Here is a 20,267-nt window from a genome sequence, read left to right on the forward strand (position 1 = left end):
GACACATTAGTTTATACACTTCCACCATCTCAGACAGACATTAAGTGGGAGTGCTTTACCTCTAGTTTGTCATGTTTTATTCATATTTGATTAACTATCGATCCTTGGTGTATTTTTAGAGGACCAAAGTACATTAAAGTGAAAGACAGCATCCACCTATGAAATCTTAAATATGTGATTTGACCTTAAAGAAAAGGTTTTAAAACTTTAGTGAAGAACATATTTAGATTTTGTGTGGAGACGTGTTTTACTGCCGCCGCTCACCCTCTTCCAGTCGTCGGGGGACAGATGTCTCATCTGGTCCTGAGGGACGAGCTCCTTCAGGATCTTGGACATGTTGTGGAATTGGGATTTATCGTCCTCGAACTTCACCCTGTAGATCAGCGCCGCCAGCTGGTGCACCTCTTCCTTCGAACACTTGTGGTAGCCACGCAGATACTTAGGCAGCTCCTGTAGAGAGAAAAAACAGTCGCTGGTCAGAAACTGCATCATTTATATGTTGTTTTTTTTTAATTTTTTTTTTTTTTAAGCTGCTCAGTGGCGCTAAATTAAGATTTTTTCATTCTCAGACCCACTAACATTGTCCCTAAACTCAAACAGACCCTGAAAGTGGCTTTAAAATAAGGCGGCGTCCAGTGCCACATACAGTATCTACACAAATCATTCCTACTCTTATTAAGACTGTCTCCATTTAGTTGTTTTTTTTTTTTTAATTTAATGGTGTTTTTGGTGTTTTTGGTGTTTTTTGTTTGTCTCGGGCCAAAAAGTTTTGTTAATTCAAGCTGAGACTCACTTGGTAGTAGTGGAAGATGGAGTCGGCCATGGAGTCTTTTCCCGGCACGGTGTTGGTCCACAGCTTCTTCATGAAGAACACCTGATAGGTCAGCGAAGGCATGACACCTGCGCACCCACCACCAACCGGGACACGATAAACCGTTACGGCAAGAAGTTATCAGCGAGAGGACGAGCTTCGAAAGATAAAAGCTGATGGTTTTACCGTCTTTTACATGTCTGGCTTTCTTGATCCAGTCGGTCAGGTGCCTCACAAAGTCAAAGAAGAAGTCGCCGTCCGGCACACTGATGACCTGCAACACCAGAAAAATCACAATGAAAGACAGGAAGTTGTCTGCAAGCGTGCCTAATCTCAGACAATCAGATTGTACATCGGAGGTAACTAAAGGATGCGGGAAAAGTGACCGCAGCTACAGAACCATGGAAGGTTTACTGTCGGGGCCCGAGGGGTCGGGGAGCCCCTGGTCCCAGAGCCTCTGAGGGAAGTCACAGCTAACATTGAAAATAAAGAACAACAAAGAGACGCAAAACAACAGAATTATACCATTATAATTAGGCCACAGATCAACTCGTCACCTTGTCAGTGATCTTGACGAAAAGACTGAAGCCCTCGGAGGTTTTGAGCAGAAGACGTCCGGAGATGTTGTGGCAGAAATCTTTGGCCTTCGTGCTCGACTCCACCTCGAACACCTGCGAACAAAAACGCCAAAATGAACGAACGACATGAAACTATGCAGAAAAATGTGAATTTGGATTTTTTTTTAAATTCCCTGTAGAAAGTTTACAGAGGATTCAAAGAGTATATGATGTATATAATGTACTTAAAAAGTTGATACTGTTCTATACAAGTATAATTTTATAATATTTTCGGACCAATTAAATAATGCTTCTTTACACAATTAAAAGAGAATCTGTGTTAAAGGAGCAGCGTGCAGGATTTAGTGGCATCTACTGGTGAGCTTGCAGATTACAACCAACTGAACTCGACGTAACAGCCCCAAATTCAGCACCAGGCACAAACTCACAGGAATAAAACGGGATATAATAAATGTGCATTTTGAACTTTAGCGGTCACCGACCTCGTCCGAGTCGTCGGGGAAGTAAACTTTGTGGAAGATCTGAGTGGTCTTGTGCTGAATGGCCTCCACCTCCACCAGGTGAGGGGGATACTTCCTCGATCCGTTTCTACAACAAACGGCAGAGAGATGAAGCGACTGCCGGGCGAGCGAGACGGAGGAAGAAGGAACGGCGCGTGTTACCGTAAAGCTTTCTGCAGCCGCTGCATGCAGTCTGGAGCCAGAGGATAGTGTTTCTTGGCCTGGAGGAACTTCTGCACGTGAGGCAGCAGGATGTTACTGGGAGGAAACAGACCGGTGCAGAGCCACAGCAGCTCCCAGCCCTTCTCCTCGCTGTACCTGCACACAGACACACCGACGGCGGTCAAACAGATGCGTATTTTGTGGCACGGAGAGATTCACGACCGGAACGTGTCGGGGTTGTTTTCCGATTCACGGTAAAATACGTAAAAACAAATCTTTGCCGATTTCTGCGTGTTTCCGACCTACTTGATGTGATTGTCTGTGAGCTGTTTGAGAATCTGACAGAAGATTTCGTCTTTGAGCGGCTCGGCCTTCAGCGCTCCTTCGAATATCTGATCGGTGAGCTCGTTGACCGAACGCACTCGTTTGGACGGGTAGTCGCCCATGTACTTCATCACTGGTGCACGGACACGGTTAAGGCCAACAGACATAACAACATTTCTGCAATTTTTGTATGATTTCTCTAAAAAAAAATTTTTTAAATCAAACGACCTGTTTAACCTCCGCTAAAAAGGATATATATGAAGGCCACGCAGGCCTCCTGGGCGAGCTCCTCGTGAGCCAGGACTTTCTTCAGCAGCGGCTGTTTGAGAGGCTCCCTGGTGCAGCTCCACAGACGGTCCTTCCCCCGGGCTTTGGAGATCATCACCCTGCTCAGAGTGCTCTTAGGAGGCAGCCTGGAAACATGCAGCGGTGGTTAGAGGAGACACATTTTCACATTACAGTTAATGAGTCCCTCCAGATTTTGTTTGCACCTGAAGTAGTCGTAGGAGAACTCCTCCAGTGTGTAGGCCTTCGCTCTGTCCTCTTGGTCAGACGGGTTCAACTGGGACAAACTGATAGACTCGCGCCTCTGATCAGGAGTCATCGTCACGAGAGCCTGAGACAGAGTCAAACAGACGGTGGCTTCACTTTCCCCAGTTAGAGATCCAGCCCTGACGTGATTCCTGAAATCAACACTGCACTGAAGAACAGCGCCCTCTTCCCGTTCTGCGCTGTAAAACCGAGCCGAGTGCGAACAGAAAAAGCTGATTAATGTTGTGACCGACACTCACCACCAGGTCGTACTGCGGCTTGGTGATAGTAGGCAGCACATAGACACAGTCAGCCGGGAAGTCTCCTCTCTGCCTGGTCTTGTCGTTGATGCCGTGAGCCCAGCCGGAGTTCATCACGTGCTCTCCGTCATGTTCGTCCAGGATGATCAGATCGCCTTTGGAGAAACTCAGGAAGGTGGAGTCCACCCCCGCTGACGGATGGAGATTTAAAAAAAAAAAGAAAAAGTTCACGATTCAGCTGATAAATGTGCAGTTTTCGGTTTCCCATGACTGAATCTCACCGGGGTTCGGACAGTCCAGCAGTCCCACCACGTACTTGGACCTCTTCCTCAGACCATCGAGGAAAGTGACCACCAGGTCGCGGATGTCCTCTGCGTTGTTGGAGGTGAACGTGTACTCGTCTCCTTTGATGGTGGCCAGAGTAAAACTCTGGCCCTGGAGTTTACCCCCTCTGGAGAAGAAAAATGTTAGTTTAATCCACGCTTTTCTGGCCAGTTATTCACACGTTAGTTTTCCTGTAAATTCTCTAAAGAAATATCGTATTTTTGTTGGAAAATGAATCCCTGGACCGAAGAATAAAAATGTTATTAGGTGGAAGCAAAGCAGCTTGTAACCAGTTTATTCTTAATCTAAAAACCGAGCAAGGTCTGTTGAATCCATGCGAAGTACAACATAAATAAAATGATCGTCATCCCACATGTAGACGAGTACATCGTCGGCATACGGTCAAATACGGCGCACTGCTTGAGCTACTTCTGAGAGAGCAGAATGATTCTTGTGGCGTCAATAAGACAAGAAAATGTTTTGGTAGTTGCAATTAAGGCAATTATACAATACATATTACATATATAACAAAACATGAAAAGTCTATATTTTGTAGTAAAGATGAGAGTGGGTCATTTTTTCAGATCTCACCCTCAGATACATTTCATACATAATCTCGACGCCGTGTTTTATTTCTAATCGGAGTTCCTCGGAGGACACGCTGCCTGTCGTACCTGCTGCTGGACACCGCGGTGATCTCGGGGAAAGACAGCTCCAGAAGGACCTGCTCCTGTTCGTCCACAAAGTAAACCCCGGTCCAGTTCACCGCCACGATCACGTCGTTCTTGGGCAGACTGGGTCCTGTGAACAGACGGCGTCACGGTACATGAAAAAAAAACAAAAAAAAAACGTACTTCAAAATGAGATACAGTGTGTGTGGGCTGTTTGAGCCTTTGTGGCGCCAACCTGAGAATTTGAAGGCCTCGTAGAAGCGTGAGAAGAGTAAAGGCCACTTTATACGAGCGAAATCCACCACGTCCTCCTTCACCCTCTGTGTGTTCAGCCTCCTTTTAGTGTGTGATCCCTGCACGGTGAGTTACAGTTAGTTAAACAGCAAAAAATAAAGGACGAGTCGGGTTTATGTGAGCGGCAGACACCTTTTTGTGGGCGCAAACGATGAGCTGAACCCATTTCTCTGCAGTCTTGTTGGAGTTGATCTCTCTGTCGGGGATGTAGGACGAGATGAGGCTGAGCAGGCGGTCCTGGAGGACCTCGGAGCCGTAATCCACGAAGTACTGCTGAGAGGCCAGCTCGGCCAGGTCCTCCTCCTGCGGGAGATGCGAAGGGACGGCGTGAAGAGACGATCGGGAGGAAACAAACCCAACACCCGCCCGATCGACACACAGCGCACGGCAGCTCACCCTCTCGCAGCGGTACTCTCCGAATTTCACCCCTCGCACGATCTGCTGGTAGATGAGGTTGGTGGCGATGCAGTCCTCGCCGGGGTTGTGCCAGGGGTTGAAGATCTCCTTCCTGAAGAACAGCCTCCAGGGGGCGTTCCTCTCCTGGGCGCCCTGCTCCTTCGCGTACTGCTCGCACTGCGAGACGGCGTCCATGACGTGGTCGCTGCCGCTGCCAAGCGACGACACCTGACGGAAAAACAAACAAACAAACAAAAAAAAAAACGGTTTATACCGCCTCCATCATATCGGAGAAAACTGACTGTGTTTCTTTTAAGGAGAGGCTGATACGGCGTCCCACTCAGGGGTTTTTACCTTGTCAAACAGAGCGATGTACAGCGAGAAGCCGAAGCGGTCTCTCAGGTTGATCTTTTCGGCCAGCGCGTTGCACAGCTCGCTGGCCGTGGTGGCCGAGTCGGCCAGCAGCGTCTTCGTGGTGCCGTCCATGAACGTCACCGGCAGCATGATGGGCTTCTTAGACTTCGTGGCCTGGCGGCAAAACAAAATCGGATTCAAGCATTTTGAAAACAAACTGTAGTCTCATTTAAAAATAAAAATAAGTAGGTTGAGAAAATATAAAAATAATTTTATGACTTATTTCACTATGTTTCAAACCGGACTAATTCATTTCCACCTCAACCAGGCACAGAAACAAACATATAAAACGTATTAATTAAACGTGAAGCTATAAAAAAAAGAAAAACATGTCTGAAAAAATAATAAATACATACAAATATAATATAATTTTGTCACATGAACTGAGCAAATATTGCAAATATTTGGTGGAAAAGCAGTAGATATGTTGAGGAGTTATTTATTACAATATCAAATTTTCTTTCAGCATTTCTGAACTAATTGTATTTTTCATGATATCTAGTTGGAGACGGGTGTACAGATGGAATCAGTCAAAGGAAATGGAAGTCAAAGTTGTCATGTTTGGTGTATTGATTGATTTACGATGTCAAATCGAAGCCCGTTTTGATCCGCTACCGTTTGCCCTGTTAAAGTTACTGCATTACTCATTAATACAAAACTCCTTAAAACTTCCTGTATTGTTTCAAATTAAAAGCCCCCCGGAGTTTCAGTAGCAGCAAACCCTTCATTTCTTGACAAGGCTTTTATTTTGAAACATTTACAGGAAACCTGTCGTCACCGAAGAAGTAACGCGCGATACCTGCAGTTCCAGCCAAGATGGCGGCTGCGTCCGTGTGCGGTTGACAAACGTCCTCCTCAACCTTTCCTCGCAGTACGGAGCGTAACCCGGAGGGCCGTTGACCAAAAACGTCCGTAAATACTGGAGAGAGAGGAATAAAAGAGTTCGAGAAAACTTTCATTAAATCACAATCAAACATGAAAGGTGGAAAATGACAAAGAAATCAAACCACATTCACATTTTTTGGAGACAAAAGAAAAGACATCACAGAGACATAACTATGAAATGGCTGCAGCAGTTTTTGCATCGTGTGATTTCGGGTTTCTTACTTTGACAAACTTCTCGGAGGGGGCGAAGCAGCCCACGCAGAGCGACAGCAGGATCCACCCGCGGGCGTGGCTGCTCTTCGACGGGTTCTGGGTCAGCTGCTTGCAGATCTGACAGTAGATCTCATCCCTGAGACACACAGGAGAACGACAGCTCAGCAAAAAACAACAACAACAAAAACAACAACAACGGTGACGTTCAAAAAAAGAGCTGAGATCCTCTGAGCGACCTGAGGGCCGGCCGCAAGATGCCGTTGCCGATGATGAAGTGTAGTTTCTCCAGGTTGGAGGTGGGTCGTTCCTCCAGCATGCTGTTCCCCTGGAGGCCGTAGTCGCCCTCCGTCAGCCGCCGGGTGACCTGCAACGGTCGGGAGACACTTCATTGGAAAAAGCTTTGTGGTTTCTTGGGGTTAAAATTCACAGGATCCTTTTTTTAAAATTTTTTATGAAGACGGAGGAGGTTTAATTGTTGTTATTAAATTCCTGTTTCTACACTTCTGTTCACTTTAATGTGAAATATTTAAAGTATTTTGCTGTTTTTCCAGCTAAATGCTGAAACAAAATTTCTGATTTGGGTCTCACCTCCTCTGTGATCTTGGATTTCCTCTTCAGCGTGAGAGACACCAGTTTGTGTCTGACGCTGTTCCTCTTCTGGACGTCTATGGAGCTGTTCTGTAGACACAAACGTGGGAGGACATTTTGAACGAGCGCCTCACAGATCTCACCGTCAGCAGCGAACGACGACGAGCGTCGCCTCACCTCTCCCTCCACCACCTGCAGCTCCAGCAGCTCCCTCTTGTACGTCCTCTTTCCGAGGGTTTCGTAGATCTTCGTCATCACGGGGATTTTTTCGCTGCCGTCGTTGATGGTCATCTGGCATTTGGGCTCCGGGAGGTCGCCCATGAACCTCAGCACGGTGATCCACACGGCTAACGCTGCCTGGAGGACGACAGGGAGTTTAATTACAGCGTTAAACAATCGCTTTACAGTAAATCGTCACCGCGTTTTTCAGAAAGAAGAACAATTTTAACAAAACAGCAGCCTCTCTTCTGGCTCACTTTATACATTTGGTCCAATTCTAAAGCACGAAACAGGAAGAGAGCGAGATTTCCAGCACCACCATTTTATGAAAGCACACATCTACAAAAATGGAAATGTTAAGAAATATTTCTCATGTTTTTTTTTCCACCCAAATCATGTTTATAATGTATCCATGAAAACATAATGTGAGGTGGAGAGGTCTGGTTCTGTCGGAGGTTTTTCCTTCCAGCTGTCACTCACGTGGGACTTGTTGAATTGTGGCGCTACATAGGTAAAACTGAGTTGGACTGAAGGGGTCAGAGGTCAGCCTCACCAGCTGGTCTCCCTCGTCCTCGTGAAACAGCAGCGGCTGTTTGAGCGGCCGCCGGATGTAGGTGTGCGTGGAGACGCCCTGGAAGTACGTGGCGGAAAACTTGGAGAACTTGTACTCGGACAAATCCTCCTCTTCCTCCTCGGGTAACGGCAGAGCTTCGTGCAGCTCCTCCTCCTCCTCCTCCTCCTCCTCGGCTTCCTCACCACGAGGCGTGTTTTCCAAATCCTGAAGAGACACAACGACATGCGAGATCGCTTTCTGCAGAGACGGTGGAGACCAAACCAGAGCTAAAAGGAGGGTGAGGATCATTTGAATTTGTTTAACGTTATCGACATCAGTACGTTATATCGGGGGATGTGTGTCTCTGGAGTTCTTCTGTCCCTAAAGACATAAACACATACTTCAAATCCAGCTGGTGCTTGCCCGTCCTGGTTGGGCAGCGGCCCGGAGTTCCCCAGGAACCCAAACACGCGGTCGACCATGTCGGAGTGGTCGACGGGCTCCTCCTTCTCCCTCTCCATCTGCTCCAGCAGCTCCTTCTTCCTCCTGGCCTCCTCCTTCTCCTCCCTGTCCCTCTCCTCCTGCTGCTGCACCAGCTGGACCAGCCGCTCTTGGTGTTTCCTCTCGGCCTCCACTTTGGCCCGCCGAGCCGTCATCTGGTTCCGCAGCTGCTCCTCCTCGGCCCGCCGCTGGCGCTCGGCCTCCAGGCGCCGCCGCCGCTGCGAGGGGAGCAGAGAGAGGAAACAAAGGGACGAAGGTTCACAGAGGCAGGAAGGGTGTTACACTTATTCACATTTTACTCCTTATCGGTCTTTTTCTGACTATTAGTTTGTTTTAAACTACAGGAGAGGAGCTGAGGGGAAACATGAACATCTGAATCGACAACAACAGTCAAAGAACGTCAACTTTTCTTGAACACAACTTTAAAGTGCTTTTACCTTTTAACACTGTCTGACAGTAAAAGCTACAAAAAAAAAAAAAAAAATCTAAACTACCAATAAAAAACAGTGCACATGTCAAAGTCACGATGCTCTCTGACTGACACATGTGCATGTATGACATTGACAACATATAAAAGTCTCCGGTCCGTTTCAGGTCCACCAGCTGCTCCACCGACGGGCTCCCAGAGAGAGATCACCCTCTTCGCTGCTGGATCTCAGGAACCGCTCAGGAATTACTATCCAAAAGCTCAATTTAATAACAAACCGAGATTGAGCGAACATTTACAAAATAAAATTATTTATTTAGCAGAACAGTAAAAATAAAATGGCATTTTTACCCAGAACAACAACAAAAAAGGCTCACAAACATTTTTGTGTTTCACCAACAGACATGCCAGCAAATGTTATAAAAAAAGGTTTTAAGGTGACATATTTTAGGCCCAAAGTGTTCAATATTACATAAATAATTATGCAAAACAAACCCCTTGTAAAATAATTTAAACTCCTGATTCAGACACTAACAAAAAGCCCAAACAAAAAATTGTGTATTTAAAAACTCATCTTCTTCACGTATCATCTGACTGATGTTGTGAGGTTGTGACTTTTTTTAGGCAACTATGTTGGCAAAATATTCGAAAAAGAGATAAAGTTTGATTCTGAATCACCTTTTATTCTTTGTATCCTACCTGAAAATAAACCAGAAAATAATTTAAACTATTTATATACGGATCATTTTCCTATCTATGTTGGATAATATTGAGGATTTTGCTCTTCGTAGCAAGAAAAGGATCACAGTCAAGTACCGAGCAGTGGAAAGAAAAAAAAAAAAAGAAAATATGAAGCTGGAGCCAGCAGATGGTTAGCTTAGCTTAGCATAAAGACTGAAAGCTTTCTGAAGTTAACAAACATCTAATCATGGCATCACATGAACAAAATAAGGTGTCAGTTTCTTTTTGCTCAAATCAAATACGGGACACTTGAACTTCTTTGTCCTCCCTCAGCACCAGTAGCCCTCTCTTTCTGGCACATTAACATCGTCATGCTGGTAGCAGTAGTAAACGTGATAACTCTTTACCTCTGCCCTGAGCCTCTGGCAGAGGCGTCTGGCTATCATGCCCCTGGTGTAGGCCTGGAGGGTCAACACGGCGCGGTGACGCCGCCCAAATGTCTGCCGGATGAGGTAGCCGCGGCAACGGGCTTGGATGAGAGTGACGCAGAGGCGAGTCGTCCGGTAGGTCCTGTAGTGCTTCCTCGACTTGTAGAGCGCCTGGAGGCGCACGAAGCCCGACTGCATCTGCAGCACGGAAACGCGTTTTACAGGTGAGGCATGATCATCTTTTATTTTTTGCGTGTTAATTATGTGGAAAAAATCTAGAAAAACACGACACGTCGACGGGGAGACGGACTTACAATTTGGTAATTCTTCCTGCATCGATAACCCCTCCAGACCTTCTGAATGACGGTCACAGCGCACCTCAGTCTGAGGTAGTTCGTCCTACGAAGGAATAAAAGAAAAGAAACTATTTAAGATTTCAAACCTGAAATCCTGAAAATCCATCTTTTAGAGCTAAACAAGAAAATCTACAAACATATTCAGACGTGGCCAAAAATATTGATATGCTTCCATTATTCTCTGTTCTTATTTAAAAGAACAGATTTTTTTTTTTTTAGTCTTGCTGGACTTGAGGACCTCCAGAGATGATTATTGAAGTCTGTCCTAGAAGGTTTCTGACCTCTCTTTAAGTCCTCGCACGGCCTTCTGGATGAGGATGACCTTGTCGGTGATGGCGTTGTCCCTCTCGATTTCCAGCTGCATGTCGTGGTGGTCCTGACGGGGAACAAAACGAGACGAGGACAGGGGTAAGGAAGCAGGAAGGTTCAGAGAGACGGACGAACACCGCAGGAACTTTTTCCTGGTGTTCTCTGAACATTTTGAGGAACTCGGTAATAAGTTGACAATGTTGTTGACAATCACACCCTTTGCAAAAGTGTTTTGCAATGCAATAAATGTGTAATAAATAGCTCCCATTAAAACTGAAATTTGGGTTAAACTAAGAAACGTGAACCCCGAAGAGCGTATATTGCAGCTGGGAGGATTGTTTGTATGTTGACAGGCTGGTTTTTGATGTCTTTTGTTTTCATTTTTTTTTAAACTGAATGAAACTGACGCAGGATTCAGAGACACGATGCTGAACCAACACCTAACACAACTCCTCTTTTACACGAGAAAAATAACCTTTAGGAAAATCTTGGTCTTTCCGATCTGCCAGTCGTCGTGTTTCCCGAGCCGGGCGAAGACGATCCGCTGGCAGGTTCCTCGTAGGTCCTCCTGGAGGGAGAGAACGGTGTCAAAATGACCACTCCCAGACGGTAAGGATTTTTTTTTACTTTGATGTAGGGCTCAACGTGACAGTACACGATATGGAAAAAGGCGGGACTGATATTTTCTTATTAACGACAAAAACGTCAGGAAGTTGTACGTTAAATGTCAAAATGTGTCACTGTGTAGTTTGGGTGAACTGGTCCTTTAATAATAAAGCTACTAGCTCCTCTAAAAAGGTCTAACCGGGACAGAGCTGTAACAGAAGCTGTGCTGTTGACCTGTATGTGAGCAGGTTTGACGCCGGGCATCAGGACTCGGTAACGCTCCACAAACTCAGCGAAGCTGTATCTGATGGGATACCCGGCCCGCCGGATCCGGATGGTCTCCATCATGCCGGAGTAGCGCAGCTGACGAATACACAGCTCTCTGTCAAATAACTGAGAAACAACGCACAGAAACAGAAGTTCAATGTTAGAATCAGAGGTTAAAGCTTCTCTGCAGCGCCCCCTGGTGGATGGATGAAATGATGCGAATTAAGAAAAATGAAGGTTTGTTTTATACGAGTGGATCTCTCAATCATTGGCAAACTTATAAGCAACAACTATGTGCAATTGGAGATTAATCTAAATTACTGTTGTTTTCTAATTAATGAAAGTATCCTGCAAATAAATCTTTATTTTTGATTAAAACTGAGTGCGACGTGTGCACAACAATTAAGAACTTATCAAATATCAGCCTGACATTTTTTTTGTCAAAGAAAATTGTGTGTTAAATTACCTTTACTTTCATGGGAAGAAAATAAATGAAATAATCTATGAATTCATGCTTCTAGATTAACATAAAACGCAGCGACAGACGACGCTCACCATCGGCTTTTTGAGCTCGTTGGGTTTTATGCAGCGAACGAAGAACGGCTGACACACGCTGAGCGTCCTCATCAGCATCTCCAGGGAGCGTTTGAACTGGCTGCTCAGGGTGGGAGAGCGCTTCCTCGTCTCAACGCCCTACAAACACACACACAAACACACTGTTACTCACACACACACACACACACACTGACTGACTGACTGACTGTCCGTTACTGACCAAATAACAACGGCTCTACTTTCACACTTGTATGAAAAAAGTTGGCGAATATTTTGGTCCAAAACTTTTCAATATGATGCAGACTAATGATAAAAACACACACTAGATCAACATCATGACAACAAAACTGCGCTGAAAGAATACGCTTATATTTTCTAATATTCTAATTGTTGCTGTCATTACGTTGGAGACGACCAGCCTTTCTGTTTTGTCACACACCTTAAGGTACACAGTGCAAACACAGGGGTGCACAGGTGCTGTTTCTACTGCACAAAACAGAACTACAAAAAAAAATAAATAGAAAGAGGTAACACAACCCCCCCCCCCCATCAACACAAGGTTCCCCCCTGTGGTTTCTGCTACAACAACCTGTGGAATAAGAAGAAGGGCTTAAGGAGGCAAAGGGATGCCGCTAGGTGCATCTGTTAGAGCAAACACACACACAGGGGCGGGTGGGGTGGGCGGGGGGGTGGGAGTGACCACGTGGTGCTGAAGGCTGATTACCTTGGGGGTGGGGGTGCTGGGCTGCTGATAGCCACACAGAAACTGATGTCAGAGGACAAGAACGGAAGAAACAGAGAAGAGACAGCAGAGTGAGAGGAGCGGTGTAGTACCGTTAGTACGACCCCGTCTCCAAAAGAGCTGGAAACCGCCGGGTGAAATGTCAATAAAAATAGAATGCGATGATTTGCAAATCCTGTAAACCCATATTCAACGGACGATAGACAACATGATAGACAACATGCCGAATGTTGAAACTGAGAAATTGTATTGTTTTATTGTTCTATGTATTGTTTGAAACATGTTGCTAGCCGTCAAATTTAAAGTGATTAAATTTGACGGCCAGCAACATGTTTCAAAAAAGTTGGGACAGGGGCAAAAAAACAACAATTGGAAAAGTTGTTTAATCCTAAAAACAACACCTGGTGGAAGATCTCCCTACTAAGTAGGTTAACTGGCAACAGATCAGTCACATGATTGGGTATAAAGAGAGCATCCCAGAGAGGCGGAGTCACTCAGCAGTGAAGATGGGGAGGAGTTCAAAACTCTGGAAAAAGCGCAAGAGTTTGTGGATTTCATCCTCTACAGCACATAATATCATCAAAAGAGAAATCAAGGGACAAAACAGAAAACCAATACTGGATGGCAGTGATCTTCAGGCCCTAAAAACAGACACAATTCTGTAGTGGAAATCACTGCATGGGCTCAGGAACTCATCCAAAAGCCACTGTCTGTGAACACAGTTCATCCCTGCATCAGCAAATGCTGGTTAAAACTCTACCATTCAAAGAGGAATGTATAAACATGATCCAGAAACACCGCCGCCTTCTCTGGTCCCGAGCTCATTTAAGATGGACTGACGTGAAGAGGGACCACTCAGCTCGTTATCAGCGCACAGTTCAAAAGCCAGTATCCGTGGGGGACAACATTTTACTTTCAAAACTCCAGCAACTGGTCTCCTCAGTTTGCAAACGTTTACTGTCATGTTGTGAAAAGAAGCGGTGATGTCTTGCGGGCATCAAATAAAAAAAAAATAAACAAAGTTTTTCATAGAACGATAAAAGTTCTCACATTCAAAATCTGATTTCTTCCATTTTCAATGAAATATGACTTTACATGATTTGTAATTCATCACGTTCTGTTTTTAATTTAGATTTTACACAACGTCCAAACCGTTTTGGATACAGGGTTATAAAAGCCAACGCTGCGAGGAGAAAAACTGAAGGGAGGCAAAAAAAAAAAAAAAAAAAAAAAAAGTCACCAGTGACAACGGCAACACCTTAAACAGCAAAACAAGAGAGAAGAACGCAGCGACCATGTGTGGTAAACTAACGGTTACCAACACATTCGTCCGTCTCACCATGGCCACGTCAGCCTGGAAGATCTGCTTGATGAACTTGTTCTTGGACGAGTGGACGAGCTGGATGATGTCGGTGTGGAGGCTGTCGCGGTTTTTCTCCAGGAACCCTGCAGGACGGACGTGGAGAGAAACGCTGTGAGGACGCACGCTGACTCGGACAAAAGACGGAGCGGGTGATGCGGCCCGAAAATAATTCTGCGATAACGATATTCTCTGAGAATATTACGAAATTACAAATATTCAGTAAAAAAATAAACTGGTTGCTTGTTATGAGGCCAAAAAAGAACAACAAAAGATGTGAAAGAACTGATATACTCAACATAATAAAAGCATAAATGCGACTAAGTTTATGCTTCTTTACACATTTATACTTTCCAATGAGGTAATCCTGCCCTGCACTTAGAAGAAGGCTGAAAGGACCTCGCACCTCTTTTTTGTGTTTGTTTGCAGTTTTCTCATCTCGGTTTTCCGTGACATTGATGTTTGAATATGGTTGTTTTTCTATTTCCTTTGTTTGTAAAGTGTATTGGAACAATGCTACATGGTGATTTAGCAGTCCAAAAAAAAATTCAACTGAATTGCAAAATGACATTTTGACCAATTTGGTCAGTATTTTCTCTTCAAAGAGCCAAAATGGCAGCAATAAACCATCGCAAATAACGCATGATGTCTGGTGAAGGACAACGTACCTTTGGTCTCGTAATTCACCACTCCGGCGAAGTGTTGGATGCCAAACTGGGTTTCGTAGCTGTTTTTAGGAGGGATGTAGTTGGAGTTGAGTTTGTGCTGCGAGTTGAGCTTATACAACATCGTGGCGTCACTTCCCTGACAAAAGATGAAGAAGCAGACGTCACCAAAACTACAGACCATCGCTTCATTTATAATCAGGAACTCTCTTCGGTGACTCTCTTGCATCGTACCCTTGGGAACTTGCTCTCTTCATCGATGAGGGAGATGATGTTCATGGGTTTGTTGGCGATCATGTCCAGTGCTTCCTGGTTGTCGGTGAACTCGATGTGCTGCCAGTTGATGTCCTCCAGGTTGTACTCCTCCTGCTCCAGCTTGAAGACGTGGCGGACGAAGAACTGCTGCAGGTTCTCGTTGGCGAAGTTGATGCACAGCTGCTCGAAACTGCGGTGAAGAAAGGAGCGAAAAGGAAGGAAAATAAATCAGCAGGAAGTTAAATAAATGGATAAAAAAAACAACAACAACACAGACTTCTGATCAAACAGCAAAGTATTAACGACCTGTTGACGATGAAGTTCTCAAAGCCAAAGATGTCCAGCAGCCCGATGGACCTCCACATGGTGTTACTCTCGCCGGAAGGAGGCCGGTATATGGCGGCATTGATCTTATCCACTATCCAGACAAACAGCCTCCCGTAGATCCCCTGAGGACAAAACAAAGAAAAATACAAGTTAAGTTTCTGATCACCACCCGCTGATTGTGTTTCTCCTTCAGCGTCAGTGCACGGCAAATATCTCCAAGGAAAAAGCCCCCAGAACATCTTCGTTATTACTTTTGTTGAAAGGGTCCATCAAGGGGAGATTTTCTGTAAATGCTTGCTCTTCTAAATTCATCTGTTGTTTAACAATTTAAAGAGACATAACAAAATTACAATATTTACATTCTTTCATCTGTTTCTTAAGAAAGTTACACAGAAACAGCAAAAAAAAAAGAAGAAATATAACTGAAATTAAAAAGAAGAGAAGAAACACAGTATTTAATAAAATATTAAAGGAAGATGAAAACATAAAATATCCAAAGTGTTGAGATGCACACAAAATCGAAGGCTTTAAATAACGTTTCAGATGTGATCTCGATAGAAAAGTGTGGAAGCACTAAGTGATATGTTTGGGAACAAGCCTTTATAACAGTAAAGTTTTACTCTCTATAACAAAGACGCCTCTCGTGAACCTCGACATCGTCTGCTGTCAGGAGGGGTAACCGACGGTTACCTTGACGAAGGCGTCCCTGACGTCCAGGCCTTGTTCCACACTGAGAGGCGTGGAGACACTTTCACCGCGTGTGATGAGGGTTCGTGTGGTCAGACACACCATGACGTCTTTAGGCTCCACCTACGGAGCGAGACAAGGACGTTGGCGGACAAAAAAAAAAAAAAAAAAAGATATGATGGTGGACTTCAATGTAAAGCACACACACACACACACACACACACACACACACACACACACACACACACACACACACACACACACACACACACACACACACACACACACACACACACACACACACACACACACACACACACACACACGGTACGGACACCCCGGTACACACCTCCATGAGTGACGCAGCGGTCAGCAGGTCAGGAGATCTGACCACCACACAGGCGTCCAGGTTGTCATACGTACGAGCTGAGAGGAAACCAGAACCATCATTTGTTGTTTATTTAACTACGTGACCTCTCTGATGGATGTTTTCTTGATGATTTTTTTTTGTGGATCTGTGTCGTTCACTCACCTTCGAATCGCAGGTTGCCCATGTGCAGGATGGCGGCCAGCAGCTTGGAGATCTCCCAGTTCTCTGTTTCAGTGAACATGAGGATCTTCATGGCTGCCAGGATGCTGGAGTAATCGCTGAGGTCGTCACGACCGTCGCACCTTGTGCAGTTACCCTGAGATGAACGGGACATAGAGGACTTTAGGTGAGCACTTTAATTAGATAAGCTCGCACCGAGGCTCCAGGAAACACAGCGTTGGTGAGCGGGTTGCTAACGTCCCTCCATCTGGAAGCAGCTGCTCTTTATTGGAGTGGAGAAAGTTAAATAAGGATATTCACCAAATACTTATTGAGGCGTTTTATATTTGACACACACTGACAGTTTCTTTGGATTCAAACCAAAAGTGTGGCATCTTTTAATGAACATGACATCACATTGACGTCTCGAGCATCATTTTACAGATATTCAACACATATCTGGTAACTTTGACATTTGCACTTGAGTTTCAACCCGTATTTTTGTTTTCACTTTTTGTTTGTGGTTTTAAAAGATTTCTGCATACACAACAGAAGTTTGCAGAAAGCGGTTAAAAACCCGGCGCTCGGCACCGAACCGCAGACAGAGACGGCTGCAGACTCACCATGGTGAGGTAGGAGTAGTCCGTGGCGAGGCCCAGACCCAGCTTCGCCTTCATCTCTGCAGCCATGCCCCTCAACATGCAGTAGAAGATGTGGTAGTTCCTCTCATCTGGAGCCTGAAGGAGGAAGAAATCCATCAGCGCTGCGACGACTGCACGTTAAATATAAGGTGAAGATCTGCGTTCATTGTTGTTGCATCACATATCATCGTCGTCCCTCCGTGATCTCACCTGTCGACACACACGGGACTTCTCCAGCAGGTACTGCTCTATCTTGGCTCCCTCGATGGCGCCCCGCTTGCTGAAGTGGATGTCGACGTACTTCCCGAAGCGACTGGAGTTGTCGTTACGAATGGTCTTGGCGTTGCCGAAGGCTGAACGAAGTGACAGATCGGACAGCGAGGTGAGAGGAAGAAGCACAGACACAAAAAAAAACTCAGGCAGAGCTGAGAAACAGTGGATGTGATGTTTAACAGTGTAAAAATGTAAAGGACCAATACAGAAATAACCTGAGTCTCATTTTTGTAAGGAATTAAAGGACTTCTTAAACACATGAAAAGTGCTCAGATTGATCTGAAAAGTGGAATTTTGAACATCTACGTTTCCATGCAAAACATTTAATATGATAAAAAGCTCCGGGGCAGATACTAAATGCAACCTCAGTTTTAAAATGTCCTCAAAGCTCTCTGAAAAAAATAAGAAATCTGAACATCAACACATTTCAGAAGAGTGAGCAGGAGACGATGTTGGCTGACCTTCGAGGATGGGCGTGGCCTCCAGGACCTGCTGCTCGATCCAGGAGTGTTGACCGCTGATGGCTGCGAGGAACTGCAGAATCAGCTTGGTGCTCTCGGTCTTGCCGGCTCCGGACTCGCCGCTGTCACACGGAGACAACCATTTTATCAGATACACAAACACGATATTTCACCGGCAGCCCACATTTAAATGCTTCGACAGCTTGGAAATTATGAACAGAACAGACAGGAAACATCTGGTTCTTTGATAAAAAATAAATAAATAAAAAAAAAGTCAAAAGGTACAAACCTGGGTACAAAAAAAGCTTTAAGGTGGAATTCAACTATGAAAAGCCTGAAAGTCTTAAAGCAGCGCTGCTGATGCAGAGTGGAAGATTAATGCTGAAAAAACTAACAGTACGATCTCAGACTCTCCGGACTGAACGAGGATCTCAAGCATATGTACCTGTCGGTCCATATAAAGTGCACGCAAACACACACCTGATGATGCAGCACTGGTCCTTGTTGTTGCGCTGCATGTTGAAGTAACAGTTGTCCGCGATGGCGAATATGTGCGGCGGCAACTCGCCGATCTTCTTGTTGGTGTAGAGGCGGATCTGGTCCGGAGTGTAGATGGGAAGCAGCTGGTAGGGGTTGACCGCGACCAGGATGGAGCCTGTGTACGTCTGCAGGACGCCAAGGACAGAAGAAAGAGATGTTTAAATCACGGAAAAGACCAGAAAAAAAAAAAGCACATTCACTCCCGAAACACAGCTTTTATATTCTCCAAATCATACGAAGTGATTGTAGAAATGATCTCTCAGTATTTTTCCTGTTCATTTGTCCCTTTGACTCGTTGACGTTTAACATGTTCAACTATTACAGTTGATTTGACTCTAATTTCATTGTTGAAAAGAATCCATCGGATCAATCACACGAAACTATAATTCTTGCAGGGAATTTACACACATTGTAAAATCCTTATATTATCATGGATGAAGACAAAAGAGTGGAGGATAAGATAAGTTATTAATAAAGCAAGAAAAGAGTGCACTATAATACATGGAAGGTAAGAGCAGCCATGAATTAAATCAAGATCATAATTTATATTCCTCATTAACTTGTGACATCAATATTTAGTTTTAGTTAGTTAGGACACTAGTAGTTATTCTATATTTTTCTCTTTTAGTTTCATACTCACCTTTCCACCACAATTAGTCTACATGGAGAGAGAGAACAAAACAACCAGAAACCATTACAGCTGACTGCAGCTAAATGACACGTGTGCTCCGATTGCACCAATTTTCAGAAAACAAAAAACAAAAGTGCCTATAAACTTCAGATTTTAGCTTAAACGTTGCCAATTACTTTGAGACTTGAATTTGTATGAAACAGACATTTGTTTTGGTTAATGAGCACCTTGGCCGACTTGTTGAAGGTCTAATTGTGAGATCGAAAAGTCATAATTATGGTGTACGGTTTTTCTTCAGTGAATTCATCTCGCTTCAGTAGAAATCCCTCCTTTATCAGTGAAGCTCCGGTGCTCGGTCAGACAGCGAGGTGAGGACATTCTGCTTTATACGTAGCAACAGGTAAACTCGCCTGCCGCAGGGCGCCGAAGGCACAACTAACCGGTTTAACCCGAGTCAGACCTCAACCGAGTGACGGCCAATAGCTGCATGTAAACGTAGTCAGTGAGAAAGGAAAGAAAAAAAAGAAAAGAAGAAGAAGCCTGGAAACGTATTGAAAATAAGAAAACTGTGCTGCAGGTGATAAGAGGTGTCACGAGTGTCACTAACATAGATGACGCATTCATTGTAGCGGATGAGCAGGTTGCGGAGGATGCCGGCTTCGTTGAGGTCGCCCAGCCGGATCATGTCCTCCACCCCGTGGATGGAGGTCGGGTGCATGGGCTTGATGTTGGTGGCATACTGAGGGGAAATCCAGTGTTCCTGTGTGGTCGGAGAAAAAAAGGAGCCAAATCAAGTAAACAACTTGTTCTGTGTGACGCTCATAACAACTTCAAATAAACATCAGGAAATGAGGACCGCAGAGTCTGTCTCAGCATCTTATCAATAAGAAGCACATTAGTCCTGGTATTCAAGTTAATATAATAATCTCCTGGCGACTTACCCGGCCTTCATCATCCAGAACCTGGATCTGTCCCGAGTCGCAGAGTTTGACCACGGCTCCCACGGGGACGTCAAACTCTCGTCCCGTTTTAAGGTCCAACCACACATAGTCCCCCTGGATCATTAAACACAACTCCAGTTAGACACTTACATCTGGAAATGAACCTGAAGCGTATTACTGTATCATAGTGTGCTACTATATGCACAAATCTTTGCTTTATTGTATCATAAATTCTGTTGTTGTCTCCTTGTTTTGTTCCTGCGAGTACTTCGCTGCATATGTTGAATAACCAGGCGGTACCCGTGTTGCATCACACAGTTCCAGTTACCTACTTTTTCAGTTATCAGGTTACCAAACCAGAG

At 44.8% G+C, this 20,267-nt stretch overlaps 1 protein-coding gene across 1 annotated transcript in view; it reads right to left on the reverse strand.

Annotated features, from left to right (window-relative positions):
* Nucleotides 1-20,267, reverse strand: part of myo7ab (myosin VIIAb) — a 30,527-nt gene that overhangs the window by 2,578 nt on the left and 7,682 nt on the right. Inside the window, exons 4-45 of the mRNA XM_069718818.1 lie at nucleotides 19,906-20,019; nucleotides 19,572-19,724; nucleotides 18,274-18,458; nucleotides 17,794-17,915; nucleotides 17,270-17,412; nucleotides 17,042-17,155; nucleotides 16,422-16,575; nucleotides 16,239-16,315; nucleotides 15,893-16,012; nucleotides 15,182-15,324; nucleotides 14,855-15,065; nucleotides 14,624-14,759; nucleotides 13,935-14,041; nucleotides 11,854-11,991; nucleotides 11,266-11,424; nucleotides 10,901-10,993; nucleotides 10,398-10,492; nucleotides 10,075-10,159; nucleotides 9,740-9,958; nucleotides 8,125-8,442; nucleotides 7,724-7,948; nucleotides 7,129-7,308; nucleotides 6,952-7,041; nucleotides 6,600-6,727; nucleotides 6,373-6,499; nucleotides 6,065-6,184; nucleotides 5,206-5,379; nucleotides 4,852-5,079; nucleotides 4,588-4,758; nucleotides 4,397-4,514; nucleotides 4,165-4,291; nucleotides 3,448-3,617; nucleotides 3,167-3,357; nucleotides 2,867-2,991; nucleotides 2,631-2,788; nucleotides 2,358-2,511; nucleotides 2,052-2,207; nucleotides 1,872-1,977; nucleotides 1,369-1,482; nucleotides 998-1,085; nucleotides 794-900; nucleotides 265-450 (exon numbers count right to left, since the gene is read on the reverse strand). Of these exons, the coding sequence (XP_069574919.1) occupies nucleotides 265-450; nucleotides 794-900; nucleotides 998-1,085; nucleotides 1,369-1,482; nucleotides 1,872-1,977; nucleotides 2,052-2,207; nucleotides 2,358-2,511; nucleotides 2,631-2,788; nucleotides 2,867-2,991; nucleotides 3,167-3,357; nucleotides 3,448-3,617; nucleotides 4,165-4,291; nucleotides 4,397-4,514; nucleotides 4,588-4,758; nucleotides 4,852-5,079; nucleotides 5,206-5,379; nucleotides 6,065-6,184; nucleotides 6,373-6,499; nucleotides 6,600-6,727; nucleotides 6,952-7,041; nucleotides 7,129-7,308; nucleotides 7,724-7,948; nucleotides 8,125-8,442; nucleotides 9,740-9,958; nucleotides 10,075-10,159; nucleotides 10,398-10,492; nucleotides 10,901-10,993; nucleotides 11,266-11,424; nucleotides 11,854-11,991; nucleotides 13,935-14,041; nucleotides 14,624-14,759; nucleotides 14,855-15,065; nucleotides 15,182-15,324; nucleotides 15,893-16,012; nucleotides 16,239-16,315; nucleotides 16,422-16,575; nucleotides 17,042-17,155; nucleotides 17,270-17,412; nucleotides 17,794-17,915; nucleotides 18,274-18,458; nucleotides 19,572-19,724; nucleotides 19,906-20,019 (6,129 nt within the window). The remainder of the gene's footprint in view (nucleotides 1-264; nucleotides 451-793; nucleotides 901-997; nucleotides 1,086-1,368; nucleotides 1,483-1,871; nucleotides 1,978-2,051; nucleotides 2,208-2,357; nucleotides 2,512-2,630; nucleotides 2,789-2,866; nucleotides 2,992-3,166; nucleotides 3,358-3,447; nucleotides 3,618-4,164; nucleotides 4,292-4,396; nucleotides 4,515-4,587; nucleotides 4,759-4,851; nucleotides 5,080-5,205; nucleotides 5,380-6,064; nucleotides 6,185-6,372; nucleotides 6,500-6,599; nucleotides 6,728-6,951; nucleotides 7,042-7,128; nucleotides 7,309-7,723; nucleotides 7,949-8,124; nucleotides 8,443-9,739; nucleotides 9,959-10,074; nucleotides 10,160-10,397; nucleotides 10,493-10,900; nucleotides 10,994-11,265; nucleotides 11,425-11,853; nucleotides 11,992-13,934; nucleotides 14,042-14,623; nucleotides 14,760-14,854; nucleotides 15,066-15,181; nucleotides 15,325-15,892; nucleotides 16,013-16,238; nucleotides 16,316-16,421; nucleotides 16,576-17,041; nucleotides 17,156-17,269; nucleotides 17,413-17,793; nucleotides 17,916-18,273; nucleotides 18,459-19,571; nucleotides 19,725-19,905; nucleotides 20,020-20,267) is intronic.

The sequence above is a fragment of the Brachyistius frenatus genome, unplaced genomic scaffold (genome assembly GCF_029030835.1).
Source record: "Brachyistius frenatus isolate BFR_SWC_R1_liver_20210118 unplaced genomic scaffold, ASM2903083v1 Contig_200, whole genome shotgun sequence".
NCBI lineage: Eukaryota > Metazoa > Chordata > Actinopteri > Embiotocidae > Brachyistius > Brachyistius frenatus.